The sequence below is a fragment of the Hippocampus bargibanti genome, linkage group LG02 (assembly GCF_051943395.1).
Source record: "Hippocampus bargibanti isolate YZ-2025 linkage group LG02, ASM5194339v1, whole genome shotgun sequence".
Classification (NCBI taxonomy): domain Eukaryota; kingdom Metazoa; phylum Chordata; class Actinopteri; order Syngnathiformes; family Syngnathidae; genus Hippocampus; species Hippocampus bargibanti.
The window spans coordinates 32,996,662-33,015,887 of NC_142735.1; the positions used below are offsets into that span (position 1 = coordinate 32,996,662).

General features: G+C 41.5%; 2 protein-coding genes across 5 annotated transcripts in view; both read right to left on the reverse strand.

Annotated features, from left to right (window-relative positions):
• Positions 1–7,146: 7,146 nt before the first annotated feature.
• On the reverse strand, positions 7,147–16,174 carry cenpu (centromere protein U). 3 transcript variants are annotated; one of them, XM_088991079.1, is made up of 13 exons: positions 15,890–16,148; positions 14,256–14,301; positions 14,082–14,160; positions 13,795–13,912; positions 12,736–12,808; positions 12,526–12,600; positions 11,533–11,596; positions 10,220–10,325; positions 10,024–10,102; positions 9,862–9,909; positions 9,246–9,307; positions 7,547–7,703; positions 7,147–7,467 (listed from the first exon to the last, which is right to left on the reverse strand). In XM_088991079.1, exons 1-13 carry the CDS (start codon positions 16,099–16,101, stop codon positions 7,357–7,359), a joined length of 1,230 nt encoding a protein of 409 aa, XP_088847205.1. In that variant the 5' UTR covers positions 16,102–16,148; the 3' UTR covers positions 7,147–7,356. The 3 variants fall into 3 exon arrangements, with proteins under 3 accessions (XP_088847205.1, XP_088847206.1, XP_088847207.1); XM_088991080.1 differs by having other exon boundaries at positions 7,148–7,467; positions 10,220–10,322; positions 15,890–16,137; XM_088991081.1 differs by lacking the exons at positions 7,147–7,467; positions 7,547–7,703 and adding an exon at positions 7,922–8,809 and having other exon boundaries at positions 15,890–16,174.
• A 363-nt stretch (positions 16,175–16,537) lies between these two features.
• The window catches only part of LOC148902481 (long-chain-fatty-acid--CoA ligase 1-like), a 53,262-nt gene continuing 50,573 nt past the window's right edge, over positions 16,538–19,226 (reverse strand). For both annotated transcript variants that reach the window (XM_088991084.1, XM_088991083.1), the window contains 2 exons: positions 18,643–18,714; positions 16,538–17,783 (listed from right to left, as the gene is read on the reverse strand). In XM_088991084.1, coding sequence (XP_088847210.1) covers positions 17,643–17,783; positions 18,643–18,714 — 213 coding nt within the window. In that variant the 3' untranslated portion in view covers positions 16,538–17,642. The remainder of the gene's footprint in view (positions 17,784–18,642; positions 18,715–19,226) is intronic.

The following is a 19,226-nucleotide window of genomic DNA, read 5'->3' on the forward strand; positions in this document are numbered from 1 at the left end:
GTAAGAACACTACAACCCAATGTATTAACTGTCTTTCAGATGTGAAAAATATCCCTGATCAGTTAATAAATTTGTCTCAAGGAATATGCAAGATATGGCGTTTACATATTATTTCGCAGATACTTGTAGGAGGAAATGGATATAGATTAAAATAACCTATGCACTGTGATTTATGAAGATTGCGTCTGTTTTTAATAAGTTTTGATTGAAGGGGCAAAGTTAAAGAAATCAACATTTATTGAAAAATGGAATCACTTTCAACATTCAAAACATTATTACACAACGAAATATTCAAGCTCAATAATACCTACTTGTGTTAAATTCCGCCAAATCATAGATGGTTTGTCCTGACCGCGCGCTCAACAAACTCCTCACTGACGCCCTCGCCTTCACGCGCAAACAATCCACGTGTACCGTCGCCGAGCACACAAACGTAGGCTACCTGCAGTTGAAATTTGCATACTCGGCACGGCAGCCAATCAGAAGCCTGCTTCTTTCTTCCGGACTTTCGCAAGCGTTATAAAGTCGAGCACTCACTAACTGTGGGTACCCTCAGTGGTCATTCAACAAATGTCAGAAAAAAAGAATAGCGAACGAAACCAATAATTCTCAAGATTCTAAAAGGAGAGGAGTAGCAGTACCGTACATTGCAGGAGTTTCTGAAAAATTACAAAGAGTCCTTTGGCAACATAAAATTCCTACTTATTTCAAACCGATAAACACGTTAAGGCAAAAATTAGTGCATCCAAAAGATAGGCTACCAAATGAAAAACAAAGTAATGTAGTTTATTCCATACATTGTAAGAATGAAAATTGTAAAGAGCAGTACATTGGGGAGACTCAACAAATTCTCAAAAAAAGACTTTATCAACATCGCAGGGATAATACTAGTGGGCCTCAATCGGCAGTACATTTGCACCTAAAAGCTACTAACCACTCATTTGACGACAATGAGGTTAAAATCTTAGCGAAAGAACATAGATGGTTTGAAAGGGGGGTAAAAGAGGCGATTCTTATAAAACAACAAAATCCTTCATTAAACCGGTCTGGTGGTGTGAGGTTCAATTTGGATCGTTCATACAATAGCCTGCTCAGGCAAAACAGGTTAGGCAACTTTCGCAATGCTGATGAGGGTCGTTATGCTGATGAGGTGATACCGGGGGGAGTGGGTGTAATAGGCCAATCGTTAGTCAGGAATGTAGGAACAATCAGTGGGGCCACAGGGGGGGGTCCCGCGCCTCCCCCAACCTGAGAGTAGGGACCTATCATAGCTGTGTCCGGCGCCACCAGGTCTGGACATTAGGGATATATAAATGGGGCCGATACGACCAGTCAGACTTTAGTTCGCTGACGAAGCCTCTTGGATAGGAGGCGAAACGTCCGAAACCTTCACTTTTGTACAGATGACGACTGAAGAAACCTTCTCATCGATGGACCACTCCTGTACGACTGAGAGCTTACACAGACGTTATAAAGTCGTGCAATTGCATGTCATTTTCCAAAATAGATGCACAGAACCTCAGCCCAGAAGAAAGATTCAAAAGAAGCTAACAGCATATGTGACGCTACAAAACGTAAATTTACATTAAACCGTAACTGTAAAGTGTACGTGAGACTTATGAAAGGGGCTTAGTGGCTCCTAGGAAGCAATGCAAACGTTGCATTGTGCGCCACAATGACAATCGACTACTGCAACAAAATCTACGGCCATGCACATTTACCGTAAATTAAGCAAGGTAGCATTTGTAGTAGGTACATTCTTGATTAAAAAAAAAACTTTATACTTTGTGGCAATGTTTTTTAATGTGATTAGTTGTCTCACTGTGCTTCAAGTTGTGAAAAATGCGGCATGCAACTTTTCAGTTATCTGCCCTGTTGTCCGGTAACTTTTTGTCATGAGTTTCAGACACTGTTTTTACTATAATTTGGGCAAGCTCGGCGGGCCGGATTAAAAAGCCTAACGGGCCGTATGTGGCCCGCGGGCCGTAGTTTGCCTATGTCTGCACTATGCTGTTCTTCTTCTTTTCCTTTCGGCTTTTCCCCTCAGGGGTCGCCACAGCGAATCAATGTCGTCCATCTACCCCGGTTTTGTGCATCCTCTTCTCTCACACCAGCTACCTTCATGTCCTCTTTGACCACATCCATAAACCTCCTCTTCGGTCTTCCTCTCGGTCTCCTGCCTGGCAGTTCAAGACTCAGCATCCTTCTCCGGATACAGTCACTCTCTCTCCTCTGGACATGTCCAAACCATCTCAGTCTGGCCTCTCTGACTTTCTCTGCAAAGCCTCTGACATGAGTTGTCCCTCTAATGTACTCATTCCTGATCCTATCCAACCTGGTCACTCCCAAAGAAAACCTCAACATCTTCAGCTCTGCTACCTCCAGCTCTGCTTCCTGTCTTTTCTTCAGTGGCACTGTCTCCAGTCCAAACATCATGGCTGGTCTCACCACGGTTTTATACACTTTTCCTTTCATCCTAGCTGAAAACCTTCTATCACACATCACACCTGACATTTTTCTCCAGCCGCTCCAGCCTGCCTGGACACGCTTCTTCACCTCTTTTCCACACTCGCCATTGCTCTGGACAGTTAACCCCAAGTACTTAAAATCCTCCACCTTCTTTATCTCTTCTCCCTGTAGCATCACTCTTGCACTTGGATCCCTCTCATTCACACACATATATTCCGTCTTGCTGCGACTGATCTTCATTCCTCTCCTTTCCAGGGCACATCTCCACATCTCTAGTTTCTCCGCCACCTGTTCCCTGTTCTCGCTACAGATCACAATGTCATATGCAAACATCATGGTCCAAAGAGATTCTTGTCTAATATCGTCTGTCGGCCTGTCCATCACCAGAGCAAACAAGAAGGGGCTCAGAGTTGACCCCTGGTGGAGTCCCACCTCCACCTTGAATTCCTCAGTCATACCGACAGCACACCTCACGCCTGTCTTACAGTCATGATACATGTCTTGCACCGCTCTGACATACTTTTCCGTCACTCCAGACTTCCTCATGCAATGCCACAGCTCTTCTCTGGGCACCCTGTCATACGCTTTCTCCAGATCTACAAAGACACAATGCAATTCCTTCTGACCTTCTCTGTACTTCTCTATCAGCATTCTTAAAGCAAACACTGCATCTGTCGTACACTTTTTTGGCATGAAGCCATACTGCTGCTCACAAATGTTCACTTCTGCTCTTAGTCTAGCTTGAACTACTCTTTCCCAGAGTTTCATTGTATGGCTCATCAACTTTATTCCTCTGTAATTAGTACAACTCTCCACATCTCATTTGTTCTTAAAAATGGGCACGAGTACACTTCGTCTCCATTCTTCAGGCATCTGTTCACCATCTAAGATCTTGTTGAATAACCCAGTCAGGAACACCACCGCCACCTCTCCAAGACACTTCCATACCTTGATTGGTAAATCATCAGGCCCGAGTGCCTTTCCCCCCTTCAGCGCCCTCCTCACTTCATCCTTGCTAATTTTTGCTACATCTTGGTCCACAACAGTCACGTCTTCTACTCTTTGTTCCTTCTCATTTTCCTCATTCATCAATTCTTCAAGTACTCTTTCCATCTTGCGATCACACAACTGGCACCTGTTAATACATTGCCATCTCTATCTTTTATTACCCGAACCTGCTGCAGGTCCTTCCCATCTTTGTCTTTCTGTCTCGCCAGACTGTAAAGATCAGTCTCACCTTCCTTGCTGTCCAGCCGAGCATATAAGTCATCATAGGCCTCTTGTTTGGCCTTTGCCACCTTTACTTTAACCGTGCGCTGCATCTCCTTGTACTGCTGTCTACTCTCGTCCATCCTCTCACTGTCCCACTTCTTCTTTGCTAACCTCTTTCTCTGTATACACTCCTGCATCTCCCCATTCCACCACCAAGTCTCTTTATCTACCTTTCTTCCACTCGATACACCAAGTACTTTCCGACCCGTGTCTCTGATTATGTTCGCTGTAGTTTGCCAGTCATCTGGAAGGACCTCTTGCCCACCCAGTGCTTGTCTTACCTCCTTCCTAAATGTCATGCAACACTCTTCCCTTTTCAACTTCCACCATTTTGTCCTCACTTCAGCCTTTGGTTTCTTCATCTTCCTCACTGCCAGCGTCATCCTACACACCACCAACCTATGCTGTCTGGCTACACTCTCACCAACCACGACTTTGCAGTCACTGATTTCCTTTAGATGGCGCCGTTGACACAAAATGTAGTCTACCTGTGTACTTCTGCCTCCACTCTTATAGGTCACCCTATGTTCCTGTCTCTTCTGAAAGAAAGTATTCACAATAGCCATTTCCATTCTCTTAGCAAAGTCAACCACCATCTGTCCTTCAGCGTTCCTCATCTGGAGTCCAAACCTGCCCATCATCTCCTCATCATCTTTGTTTCCTGCGCCAACATGCCCATTGAAGTCTCCACCAATTACAACCCTCTCACTTCTCGGGATGTTCTGTATGACTTCATCAAAGTCCAACCAAAATTTCTCCTTCTCCGCCGGGTCACATCTTACTTGTGGGGCATACCCACAAACAACATTGAACATCACACCTTCAATTTCGAGCTTCAGACTCATCATTCTATCTGATACTCTTTTTACATCTAAGACTTTCCGAACAAACTCCTCTTTTAAGATAACCCCAACTCCATTTCTCTTTCTGTCTACACCATGATAGAACAACTTCAACCCTGACCCTAAGCTTCTAGCCTTGCTCCCTTTCCACCTGGTCTCCTGGACACACAGTATGTCTACCTTCCTTCCCTGCATCATGTCAACCAGCTCTCGGCCTTTACCTGTCATTGTTCCTACATTCAAAGTTCCTATTCTTAGTTCTATACTCTTGGCGTTCCATTTCTCTGTTTTCCTCTGGGCACACCTCGCTCCTCTCCTTCTTCGACCAACAGTAGTCCATTTTCCACTGGCACCCTGAAGGTCAACAGTACCAATGGCGGCCGTTGTTAACCCGGGCCACGACCGATCCTGTATGGGATTCATAGGTTTGATTCGCATATTTGTTTTGGCAATTTTTTTTACGTCAGATGCCCTTCCTGACACAACCCTCTGTATTTATCCGGGCTTGGGACCGGCACAATAAGACACTGGCGTGTGCCCCCTTGTGGCTACATTTCACATTATGCTGTTATTATTATTCAATTATTATATTTTTGTACTAGTTGATATGACAGCATTATTAATACGAAAAGCAAATAAGCCGACTTTTTTTGTCCTCTATTCCCCGCCCCCAGTTTTCGGTTAAAGCCACACGTGACTGGTCAAGATCCGTGGAAGAGGAGGGAGGAGTTTATATAAGATGTGGAGCTAGGACAGGGGTGGGCAAATTTTTTGACTCGCGGGCCGCAATGGGTTCTAAAAATTGACAGAGGTGCCGGCCCAGGAGCATTTGGAGGGAGTGTTTGGGCCGGAAATACTAAATCTAAAGCATTAAAGGACAACCAACGCATCCAAGAAATACAAAACGATGCAAAGAGATGTTTAAAGATGTTCGTATAGCGAATTACACCAACAGTGGTCCCCCCTTTTTAAAAAGGGGGACCGGAGGGTGTGTTCCAACTACAGAGGGATCACACTCCTCAGTCTCCCTGGAAAGGTCTATTCAGGGGTTCTAGAGGGGCGGGTCCGTCGGAAAGTCCAGCCTCAGATTGAGGAGGAACAGTGTGGGTTTCGTCCCGGCCGCGGAACAGTGGACCAGCTCTATACCCTTAGCAGGGTCCTCGAGGGTGCATGGAAATTCGCCCAACCAGTCTACATATACTTTGTGGACTTGGAGAAAGTGTTTGACCGTGTCCCTCGTGGAGTTCTGTGGAGGGTGCTTCGGGAGTATGGGGTACAGGAGTGTCTGATACGGGCCGTTCGGTCCCTATACGACCGATGTCAGTCTGGTTCGCATTGCCGGCAATAATTCGGAATCGTTTCCAGTGAGGGTTGGGCTCCGCCAAGGTTGCCCTTTGTCATCAATTCTGTTCATAACCCTTATGGACAGAATTTCTAGGCGCAGCCGAAGCATTGAAGGGTTCCGTTTTGGTGGCCACAGTATAGCATCTCTGCTTTTTGCAGATGATGTGGTACTGTTGGGGCCTTCAAGCGGAGCTCTCCAACTCTCTCTCGAGCGTTTCGCAGCCGAATGTAAAGTGGCTGGAATGAGTATCAGCACCTCCAAATCTGAGACAATGGTTCTCAGTCGGAAAAGGGTGGAGTTCCCTCTCCCGGTCGGGGAGGAGATTTTGGGAGTCTTGTTCACGAATAAGGGTGTGAGGAAGCGAGAGGTCGACAGGCGGATCGGTGTCTGCTGTGATGCGGACTTTGTACCGATCTGTCGTGGTGAAGAAGTAGCTGAGCCAAAAAGCAAAGCTCTCAATCTACCGGTCGATCTACGTCCCAACCCTCATCTGTGGTCATGAGCTATGGGTTGTGTCCGAAAGAACGACATCCCGGATGCAAGGGGCCGAAATGAGCTTTCTCCGTAGGTTGTCCGGGCTCTCCCTTTGAGATAAGGTGAGAAGCTTGGTAATCGGGCAGGGGCTCAAAGTCGAGCCACTTCTCCTCCACATAGAGAGGAGCCAGATGAGGTGGCCCGGGCATCTGATTGATTGCCCCCAGGACGTCTCCCTAGTGAGGTGTTCCGAGCATGCCCCACTGGCAGGAGACCCTGGGGACGACTCAGGACACGCTGGAGAGACTATGTCTCCCAGCTGGCCTAGGAACGCCTCGGGATCCGCCAGGAGGAGCTAGAAGTGGCTGGGGAGAGGGAAGTCTGGGCTTCCCGACTGAAGCTGCTGCCCCCACGACCCGACCCCGGATAAGCGGCAGAAGATGGATGGATGGAAATGCACAACATAAAAGAAATTAAAATAAAATGCATTTTTGGAAAAAGCATCAAATAACATCAAGGTACATATGGTTTAAGTCTTTTTGGGGGGGGCAAGAATCACATCCATGTTTTTGTTACTTGATATCTGTCCAAAACCTTTAGACGTCGATGTGTGTCCCCAACACCTTGACTGAAGAGACATCCAATTGGACAAGTAGGACTGAAGAGACACGTCATTGGACAACAGAGTCAATTACAAGCAAGTCATGACAAGTTACAACTAAGGCTTTTGGAAACATCAAAGTTTTTATTGAGTTTAAAAAAAAAACGCACACACATATACAATTGTACCATGAATCAAATAGGTTCATTTTATTGTTGAAATTCTTAATGCTACCACTCTAGTTTGAAAGGACATCTTCTATTTTGGCATTTGCAAATACAAGGTGACCCAAAAACATGCGTACCCATGAAAATGTGAATTGGGGCTTTGATTAAAAAGCTATTTATTGGAAATTACAACAACACGTGATTCAGTTTATGGAAGCCCATCTGACTCAGCAGGTCCTGTGCTTCCTGAATATTTTTGGTCTCCTGTAGTAAAGCTGGTAAACTGGATGCACCATACTGGAAGAGTAAGAAGAGAAAGAAGACGATCTGTCACTGTGGGAGCTTATCATCTCTGTTCAATTGTGTGTGTTCATACGATCTCTTTCTCTTTGGGATGCGCAGTCCGATAATCCAGATACAGTTGGGTGAGTTGTCGAATGTCTTTGAGAAAAGTCTGGCTTCTTTGCAGATCTTCCAATCTGACTTTCAGGTCAGAATTCTCCTTTTGCAGCGAGCTCTCTTGTCTCTCTGCCCTATTGGATAATATAGTGTTACTGTCCAGTTCAGTCAATTATTGGCTGTGTGAAACTGCATATAAGCATGTCTGAAATATATATATATATACATATATATATATACATATATATATATATATATATATATATATATATATATATATATATATATATATATATATATATATATATATATATATATATATATATATATATATATATATATATGGGAACAGCACGGATGATGCAGAACCCTCAAGCTTCCTGGCCTCGGAATAAAAGTCAGCTTAGAACCTTTTCTCTATACAAAAATCAAAATGGCGCTTTCCGCCAACCCGCGTAAGTATCATGGAATTAAAATTGCACTTTCCGCCAACACAAGCCAAAACAGGAAATGAACAACGAAAAAGCGAGAATTCATATTTAGTTTCATCTGGTCATTTTAGTCTGAAAAGGTCTGAAATTTTAGTCTTGGAGGAGTTCAAGATGGCGCCTGAGTAGGCAGCCGTCAGCAAGTGCTCTCATGAGCCTTGAGCCTTTTTTTGTTGTTTTTGTGTTGTTTTTGTGTTGTCTTTTGTCACTTTGTGTTGTTGTGCGTCGTGTGGAATCGGATACGGATTGTTTTTCAGCATTTTTGGCCACGACATTCATCAATGAAGAGACTGTGCTGAGTGGTTGCGCCTTTTAGGGCAACATGAATATGCCAGTACTGTTTTTGAATAGGAGGAATGTCTGTGCCATTCGACTGTCATCGCTGGACACCACTGGGGCCTTTGTGTTTTTTTTGTAATGGGCAGCATCTTCACAGCCCAGCTTTGTTCAGCGGAAAGGTCGGTGCTGTTGCACAGTCTGCGGCTGGATGGATACATGGCTTGAGGAGCCCACGATAAGAAGGAGGGAGCGTCAGCGCACAGCGCCGATGCGTGTATGGAGCTGTCACGGGTTGGAATTGAAGCAGATTTATGAGGGACAGGAGATGTGACAATCTCTTTTCATCAATGGATGCTACAGCTGCGTGTTTGCTTTCAACATTTAGCTTGTAGTCGACGTGCACATTCCACCATGATGTCCCTGATCCACTGGTGAAGAGACGCTTTGATCCTCTCCTCTTTCATCTGGAATTGCTTTATGTAACAAAGAGGGTACAGAAAGTGCTTAAGAATGAATGTCTCTCTGTGTCTTTGTGTTGTCATGTTATTTGTTATTTGTTTGTTGTTCTTTTGACTTCAAGACGGCGCCGCGAGAGTGGCTGCCTTTCCAGCAGCTCCTATGTTTTGCTTTTCTACTTTCATTTCTTTCATAACTTTGCTGCTGTGAAATGTAAATTTCTCCACTGCGAGACTAATAAAGGCAAATCGAATCCAATCCAAAAAAGTCGGAAATCCGCCGATCGGCGGAAAATTCTCATCCCTGATTATTCTTATTATTCTTATTATTTTTGCACATCGTCTGGCAGTGAATGAGTTATTTATTAAGAATGAATTTTGTTGATTATTTGAACGGATGGTAGTGGGGTTGGGGGGTGAATGGGACAATGTACTGTAGATAGAAATGCCTCACTTCATTAGCTTATGCTTGGCTTCCAAAAGTGTCTGTGTCTTTGCACGAATCATGGAGCACACCTGAAACACACATGCGGAAAAACTAAGCAGACACAAAGTGATCCTGTAAGAAATTAATTTTCCCCGAAGTTATTGCAAAGAAAGAAATAAAATCCCTCGACCGTAATGCTGGGGTGAGGTTCAATTTGGATCATTCGTACAATAGACTGTTTAGGCAACATGGGATTAGTCATGCTGATGAGGTGATACCAGGGCCAATTGGGCAATCAGGCCAGTCGTCAGTCAGGACAATAGAGGCTATCAGTGGAGCCGCAGGGATTAGTCCTCTGCTCCCCCCAACCTGAGAGCAAGGACCTATCATAGCAGAATCTGGCATTGCCATGTCGGGACAGTAGGGATATATATATATAGGGCCGAAACTCCCAGTAAGACTTTAGTTTGCTGACGAAGCTTCTTGGATGGGAAGCGAAACGTCCGCCACCTTCAAAGAAGTAGAGATGATGGCTGAAGAAACCTTTTCATCGATGGACCATTCCTGTACGACTGTGAACTTACACACACTTAAAGAAATAAAATGAAATGTGGAATTTCCGTGATAAAACCATCCTGGTTACCTTGGTGTTTTCCCGTTTCAGAACCTTCATCTCCTTATGGGTATCAATCTGAAAGAAAATTGCAACACCAGACACATAATTGTGCACTGTGAGATGGCAACACACGATATTCCCATCTAGCTTCTCTCGCTTTCTCCGAAAACAGGTAGAACGTCGACTGACCTTTTCCAGTAGTTGCTCCGTGACATTGTTGGAGAAACAATCAATGGACTGTTTGACTGCATTAGACTCCACAGAATTCCTATGAAGGAAACGGCAAATAGGTCATAAACGCTATTTACAAACCTGTGCGATAGCCATTAAAGGGTTGGAGACGTTGATCCAAAGTGCTCATTTTGAATGTGCTTTAGAAATGTACTTGTACTCATCACAGAAACATAGGAAGGCCTCCATCACAACTTCCAACTCTGTTGCTTCCCCGGATATTTTCGGCCTTTTCTTTTCAGCTTTTTGGGCCTTGTCTGCTTTTTTGAAAGAAAACATGCATGACATACTGTAGCTATGATAAATTAATAATAATAATACATTTCATTTCTAAGCGCCTTTCAAAACTCTCATGGCCACTTCACAGTCACAGGATCAGTTTTTCTGTGGGTGAAAGCGGCAGCCACACACGCCAGCGTTCACTCAACCCGAAAGTAACTCAAACTGATAGAAAGCTAGCTCGCTAGCTAATAGATAGCTAATAGCTAGATAGATAGATAGCTAACCAGCTAGCTCGCAAATAATAATTCATTTCATTTCTAAGTGCTTTTCAAAACTTTCAAGGTCACTTTACAGTCACAGGATCAGTTTTTCTGTGGTTCAGCAGTGGCAGCCACACGCGCCAGTGTTCACTCAACCCTGAAGTAACTCAATTAGATGGAAAGCCAGCTAGCTAGCTAGCTAATAGTTAGCTAATAATCTCTTAACCCGGAAGTAACTCAAATAGATAGAAAATAAATCTTAAATACCATTCAAACAACTGGACAAAGTTGAAAAAGAAACACAGTGTTGATTGTCATTTGGCCATAAGTGGCATGGCAAGTATATAAATTTTTTTAGAAATATTTTGTACATGTGAGTAAATAGCATAGCAGCTGAACACATTTTAACTCATTCACTGCCATTCATGAATTTATTTGGGAATTGAAAATATGACGTAGAGTGCCCCATTAGAATCAGAATCGCAATCATCTTGACAGAATCATTCCCAAATTTGTTCGGGTTTGTTTTTTTTCATGCTTGGGTGTCAATAAAGATATGAAGATGAATATAAAAAATATGTAGTCCCAAAACTCAATATTGTGTGGGTCCTGGAATTCAAGTGTCAATGACAAAAACCCTGGCACTGGAGTGGACACATGTTGGCACGTGTGACAGTGAATGAGTTAAATATAACAAAAAAAATTAAATACTGTATTTTCTGGTGTATAAGGCGCACCCAAAAAGTGAGCCTGCGGCTTATAGTCCGGTGCGCCTTATATATGGAAACGGTTTGAAAATACATAATTCCTTGCCTTATACTCCGGTGCGCCTTACACACCGGAAAATACGGTACCTCTTGTTTAATTTAAACAGTATGCCACTATTCCAGTCAGAAGTCAAAATGTATTTTCCAACAATTAGTTGAAACAAAGGTGTAATTAAATTGAATAACAGCAAAGTATAAATAAGTCATGGGCCCTTTACCTGCTGACAACTTTTTGGAGGGTCTTTCCACACTTTTTATTTTTGCTTTCTTTGGGGTTGGGTTCTAATTCAATCAAAATAAAGCACAAGAATACAATGAGATGACCTAAACCCCAGAAATAATGACACAGTGATACCTCAGCTCATGAACTTAATTGGTTCCCAGAAAGCGTGTGTAAGGCAAAAAGTGTCTTATATTGGACACCCTCTTCTGGCGGCTTTTGGGTGCAACACAAGGTTTTCAGACCAAACAATACAGCAAAATACATTGACGTGATGGAAGGACTGATACAATGTGTCTTTTTTTTTCGGTCAGGGGGCGTTCCTTTAGTGACGTCACGTACGGACTCGACACCAACTCAAAAACAAGACTTCCTGAATATTCAGCACCAGTATTAAAACGTAAAATATAGCTATATGTGTTGGAATCTTTTTAAAATACGCTCAGTAGAAGTCATTTGAAGCCATTTTACAATTTATGGACACAACTTGTCCGGAGACGTCGGTTGTCCTTTAAAACTACACAAAATATACCTTATTTTATGTATAATAAATGTGATATTGTATTTTAATGAAAGAAATAAACTGTACTATATAATCAAGTCGTTTTATTGACCTTTGTGATGGTAGTTGTCAATTGATGGTAGCAATGGTCGAATTAGCATACGGGCACTGGGACGCTAAGTCACATAAACGCACACCATGTGGTGTTTTTCGATTATCTTCTGCTCGACTGTCATTTTCTCTTATGTCCTCTTTGGCTTAACACTAGCCTGTGGTGGGGTCTTTTTTGCTCGCATTATAGCAAAAGTACACTTGATAACAAACCATGCCTGCACTAAAAGAAAGGGGGTGACATAAACTAGTCCGCCAGCCACAGTGGCGCTGTGTGGTTTGATTAGTATCTCGCGAATTTAATGTTTGTGAGGCGAAAAGCTCGTGAGGTAAAGCATCCGTAAGCTGAGGTATCACTGTATAAGCATAAGTGCGTACCCAGCTTGTGTCCTCATCTGTGTCTTCATGAAAGGACAGGACTTGTTTGTAGCGGGCGTCTCCGTCTGGTTGTTCCTGTGGACACAAAGTACATCATCATCATCATCATCAAGTAAAGCACAGTGCAGAAAATGTAATTTTCAATTAAATCAGCACCAAAAGCATGTTACATCAGATTCTTTTTGGAAATGACAGCTTCTTTGACAGTACCTGTGAATCAGCTGGCATCCTGTTGGCTGGACCACTTTTCTTTTCTACCTTTGTTAGCTCATTCTTCCCAGGCCTTAAAGTCAAAGTCAAAGTCAGCTTTATTGTCAAATATGATGAAAAAAAATGACTGTTGAAGGAAATAGATACATTTATTTAGCCATATTAAACATTGCTCAAGATAAATACAGTAAAGTCTCGTTATATCGATATTCAAGGGAGTCCGAAAAAATATCGATATAACCGGGACTATCGATATATCCGACCCTGTTTGCATGTAATTTTCTCCGTGCGTGCATAGAAATAGTATCGATATAACCGGGACTATCGATATAACCGGGACTATCGATATATCCGATATCGATATAACGAGACTTTACTGTATTAAGTTTAATCAGTATAAATATTGCTTTGCTTGTAAAATATAGATAACAGAACGAAGAGGTATTGTTGGTTGGAGACATATGTTTCAGGTGCCAGGAGATCGAAGGGGAGCCGGCTGGCAGACACAAAGGAAGTGTGAAACGCCCACATGGGCAAACGCTGGACAACTCAGATGAAAGGAAGTGACAGAAACATGAACAAGATCCCAGGAAGGGCCACATTTTTCATGGGGAACTTGATTTCTTTGTGTGGGCCAAATTTGAATATGCATGTGGTACACTTTAAATCTGGGCGTCTCACTCTCACTCTCTTTCGTCTCTCTTACTGATTTGGGGGCATACGAGTATTTTCTGTGTCAGGGAGCTGAGACCCAGAATTCTGTATTCGATCAAATTGTTAGGAATAAATCATCTGTGAGCAACCCTGGCTTTTTTGGTCATCCCTCTCACAACGAACACACCAACGAACACACCTTCTTTAAATTTCTATTCCTCAACCTCAAACATTGTTTTTCATTGGTTTTTGTGTTGCACGTTAATGTATATTATCAATGTGTAATTCCAATTGACGTCGTGATTTGTGATCATGAGTTGACAAGGCAGTACCTCAAAGTAAAAGTCAAAGTCAGCTTTATTGTAAAATATGCTAATATGCATGACATACAGCACAGCAGCCTACCTTGTTTTGACAATCTTTTTCACTTTGTGTGTGATGTTCTTCCCCACTTGATTTTTTGCTGTCTGAGTCACCTGTGACGAGCTCTGATCTTCTATAGCAGTGCTAGTCAGAGGGTCACCTTGACAACACATGGCATCATGAGCCTGTTATTCATTTGGTACAGACTCTGGATGCTTAGACTTTGGTCCATATGTTTAGGACACTGTTCTCTTGATTTCACTGCTGTACATGGTGGAAAGATACAAACAATGTTAATAGTGACATGGATTTGCCTTTTGAACACTCACCACTTTTTTGCTGGAGCCCTTCGATGAAACTGGCACAACCAATGGCCGATTGGTTGTCAGAATCCAGAGTGGGTGTTGTCTGGATCACCAACATGGGGGGAAAATACTTTATTGCATCATAAAAAAAATTAAGTAACAGCTTCATCTGAGTATGATGGTGTATTTCTATTTCACCTTGTTGCCAACTGGTGCAACAGTGACTCCTCTGCCCTTTCTGGTACTGTGGAAACAAGGTACATTATATTATTATTTTTATTATACATTAGTATACATAAAATAAAGTATATTTTGTGTAGTTTTAAGGCTTATTTAGAAGGAAATGATGTTTTATGGGGACATGGGAACGGATTATTCAAATTTTAATGGTTTCCTACGGGAAAATAATGTTTGGAATACACACTTTTCGCCTTACACACACGTTCTGGAAAGCAATTAAGTTCGTCAGCTGAGGTATCACTGTCTTTGTTTACAGTACTTCTCATTCATATCATTTCAAATTCTAAAATCAGGGTTGAGAAAAGTAGCCATTGTCAAACATTAGCGATATTCGAGATGGGTGCCACATATGATATACAAGTTCACCTCAATGGTCATAAAAGGATGAACCATCTGAGTTATGTAGACGATAGTGAAATCCAGAACCATGAAATGTTCTTCTGTTAGATAGCAGAACATACAATAAACCTGTTACGATTCGTGTCACTGAAAAATCAAAATATGCGCCTAATGAACATGAGAGTTCCACCATATAGGTACGCTACAGTTCGCTATATTCCACCATGATTGTTTCTGTCCAGTGAACCGAGCGGACTCTATACTCGCAGTGGTATATCATTGCATTTTTGTAAAGTATGTCATGGTTTATGGTGGGATTTTCCAAGCTATGCATTTTATGACGTATTACATTGTTTCCCTCCATGCTGGTTCTTGAAATTTCGCAATACGACAACGAGAAATGGGGAAAAAATGGATAGAAGTTTACGCTGTTTTTGCTAACACTACAGTTTGTAAAGGGGAGTAAGTTGTATTTTTATAACTCATAGAAGTGGTAGAATTTTTTTTCTCCATAACTGCCAAGTTTCAAGAAAAAAGAAGCATTAGCATATATATGTCCAATTTTCTTTCCTATTATTCAGTGACAGCTATTTTTGATTTCTGACGAAAATCTGCCTGCATTCGATCGTTGATATTTGTTCATTTATATTTTGAATCTTTTCTTGTGTTTCTGTTCCTGTTTAGAATTTAAAAAGCTTTCTAATGGTACATTACCCGTTAAGATATGCCAGAAATTCAGAACGTTATGATGATTTAAACTGTAATAAAGAACTCGGTCACAGATTTTCATTGTTTTAACTGTGCAGAAAATCCCCTCATATTTCGAAAATTAAATATTTCATTATTTCCTTATTATTTGTCATAGAACAATGATCTAGTCGTCATTTGAAAGCTATTTAAATGCACTTTAATATGTTATTAGAAAATGAGTGATGAATTATTGAATTTTTTTGTCACATCCCGTTTTACGTATTACCCGTTTGTGGCATTTGAATTAAATAATCGTTATAACCCGAAATTAATATTCCACCCATCAAATGTATTTTATTTGAACAGATGATGAAAACAAATAAGTAGTGGTAACTGCAAAAAAATATCTAGTGCAGTCATCATTTGTTGGGAATCTTTTTACGGGGTTGAGCCAAAACAACCACAGCCATTGCCGTCGCTGCTGAAACATTAAAAAACGTTGGCAGCTTTACGAGGGCGTGTTGGCAATCAAATATAATATCTCATTCATAAATTTATCTCACCTCATCCTGGAGTTTGAACGACTAATGTTGGAAAACAAAATCGAATCCAAATAGACAAATCTTCCCGCAAAATAACCTGACTTCCGGATTGTACCATTCCTCATATTCGGCGGGTGCGCGTAGAAAGAAAAAAAGATCATACCGACGTTGAATTGTTTAAAATCGTTACGTATGGAAATGTACAGTATGGATATATTTTTTGTTGTTGTCATAAATGTAATATTTGAGGGGTGGAAGAAAGCTCTACAATGTAGAGTGAGCTCTACATTGTAGAGCTTTCTCTACGTTATACTCTTCCATCATGAAGTCTACGTCATAGCCAAAATAAAATCAATGTCAAAAGCAAAATATAATTGTCATAAAGTAATAGTGTATGGAACTAATTAGTCCATTTATACAATATGTGAATCAACGCAATATTATCTGAGCTTTGTGAAGACAGATTTCGTCTGTAAGATTGAAAAATGTCTTCCGTCTGGAGAAAAGGGTCCGACGAGAAACACATATCTGCGTTTGAATCAATAACCGTGCCTGTTGTGAGGTGATTGTCCGTTCTAAAATCGGTCCGACTAGGAACATCGACGGGACCTGTGAAACCGTAAAATTTGAAATTTTAAGTAGAATACACATTAAACACACACAAACGACTCCGTTAATTAGTTTTAATCAAAAACATACATTGTCAATACTTATAAATATGGTAAAAATAATTATATAAAGTATGCGACTCATTTTGATTAAAAAACAATTATTACATAATCAATTACAAAGAAATCCATACACATTTATATCACAGTAGCGACAGTGTGTTAAAAAATCCAGTTGTCCTGGAATTGTTCTCTTCCTGAGGATCCAGAGGCTAATAATTGTTTTTGGCTTTTTCTGTTTGTTGTTTCCTCAATCAAGCTTAGTCATACGTATATGCCGCCCGGCCCCCCAAAAAAGGACAACAATTTCCTACAAATGGAACGTTTAGTAGTGCAAGTGAATAATTTTTCAAAAATAAGCAACACTGCAGAAAATTTCCAGACCACAGCATCAAGCAACAGATGAGCTCTCCTGAGAGAATCTGTGTCAAAAGCCAAGAAGAAAAACGGTGACTTTTGTTGGCTTCACGGATTCTCATTCGTGTCTGATAAGTGGCACTTATCAATCAGTACTCACATGTTTGGTTCAACTGAAAGGAGATATTATAGTTTGGCAACGTGTCAACTTCATGTGACATTTCCACATCCCTCAACTACACTAAATTTAGTCTTCTTAAATCTCACATTTTTGATAGTTCGCGAGGTCAAGCAAATTGTTGGCGCTGTGACAGTCCAGATATCTAAAAAAAAAATAAAGTTGGGTCACTCCACGTCATCTACACGTAACAAATCGATCGTAAAGTGACCTTGAGAGTTTTGAAAGGCGCTTATAAATGAAATGTATTATTATTATTATTATTATTATTATTATTATTATTATAAATGGCACATGTAATTGGGTGCCATGATGATTTATAGTGTTTTACAGTATCATTCTTGATTCTTGAACGTTTTGACAAAATCATATCACAGACATGAATTTAAAACATCAGGGCAAATGTCATTGCGGGAATAATTAATGTCTTTTGTCAAAAGCTACATCAAAGGTTTGAAGTCAAAAAATAATAATAATGGGAGTGAAATGGCTTTTTTCAACATTTGGCGTGTATGTTCCGGTTCCTGCTTTGTTCTCCACCATGGATGCAGTCGCACTTCTTCCTGGGCTTCTATTTGTGGATGGCAGCGTATAGCTCATCTATTTGTGATCTGAAGTATTGTCTCATTTCATTCCTCTTGGCTTTCAATGTTGGTGTGAGCAGGCCATTGTCAACAGAGAACAGCTCAGTATGGAGATGTATGGCCTTCACCTAAAAGATACAAACATAAACATTTGGTGACAAAAGTCAATCATGATGATAAAATAATTATAATCATAATTAACAACATCCAAGTTAAGACCTGGCTCAAACCATTGTTCAAGTGCAGTTTTTGTCCGTTTTTATCATTCCTGAGTTATTGCTGTTTTCTTTTATGTATTCGTTTAAAGGACAACCGACCCTCACCCTCACAAGTTGTGTCCATAATTTGTAAAATGGCTTCAAATGACTTCTACTGAGCGTATTTTACAAAGATTTCACCGCATATAGCTATAGTTTATGTTTTAAGACTCGCGCTGAATATTTCGAAAGTCTTGTTTTTGAATTGGTGACGACTCCGTACGTTAAGTCACTGAAGGAACGCCCCTGACAGAAAAAAGGACACATTGTAGCAGTCCTTCCATCACGTCAATGCATTTGGCTGTACTTGGCTGGGCTGAAAACTTCGTGTACCACCAAAAAAGAGGCAGAAGAGGGCGACAATGCTCCATGTAAGGAATTAATCAGCCTGTGGAAATGGGCTGTTTAATTCCTTACACAGAGCTTGGTCGCCATTTTCTGCCTCTTTTTTGGTGATGTCACTTGCCAGTCACAGGATCAGTTTTTCTGTGAGTGAGCAGAGGCAGCCACACGCACTGTTCACTCAACCCCTGAAGTTAATAGATAAAAAGCTACTTAGCCTACTTAGTAGATAATAGATAGCCAACAGATAGCTCGCTAGACAGCTAGCCAACTAGATAGCTCTATAGCTAATAGCTAGCTATATAGTTAGCTAATACAGGGTCAGCTTTGAAGAAAATCAAGGATTGTGGGTGTGCCTTACACGGCAGAAAATACAGAAGATTTATACCTGTTCAAATGACTTGAGGCCTGCTTCCCTGCCAAGTCGCACCATGTCCTCCAAGATGGCTGCCTTGACATCCTACACAGACACAAAAGAAGTCTCTATAAATACAGTATAGTGATACCTTGGCTTACGAACGCTTTAGCTTACGAAGTTTTCGCCTCACGAACATTAATTTTGCGAGCATATTAGTCTTAGCTGGCAAAATAGTTTTTGGCGGACGAACCAAACCACACAGCACCACAGTGGCTGGCGGACTAGTTTTCCACACCCCTTTGAGTGCAGACGTGGTTTGCTATTGAGAAAACATCGAGGTGTGCGTTTGTGTGGCTTAGCATCCCAGCACCGGTATGCTAAATCGACAATTGCTACAATCCTGAAGAACAAGGAAGCGATTAAGTGTGCGTGTGTGGCATCGGGTGTTTCTGTGTTGTCTAAGCAACGGTCTCACGCAATAGAAGAGGTTGAAAAACTTCTGTTGATTTAGATTAATGAAAAGCAGCTAGCAGGGGTGTGAGTGAGGGTATTATCGCCGAGAAAGCACGGCAACTTCACTCGGAAGGTGACTCTCCTTCCAAACAGTAACTCCC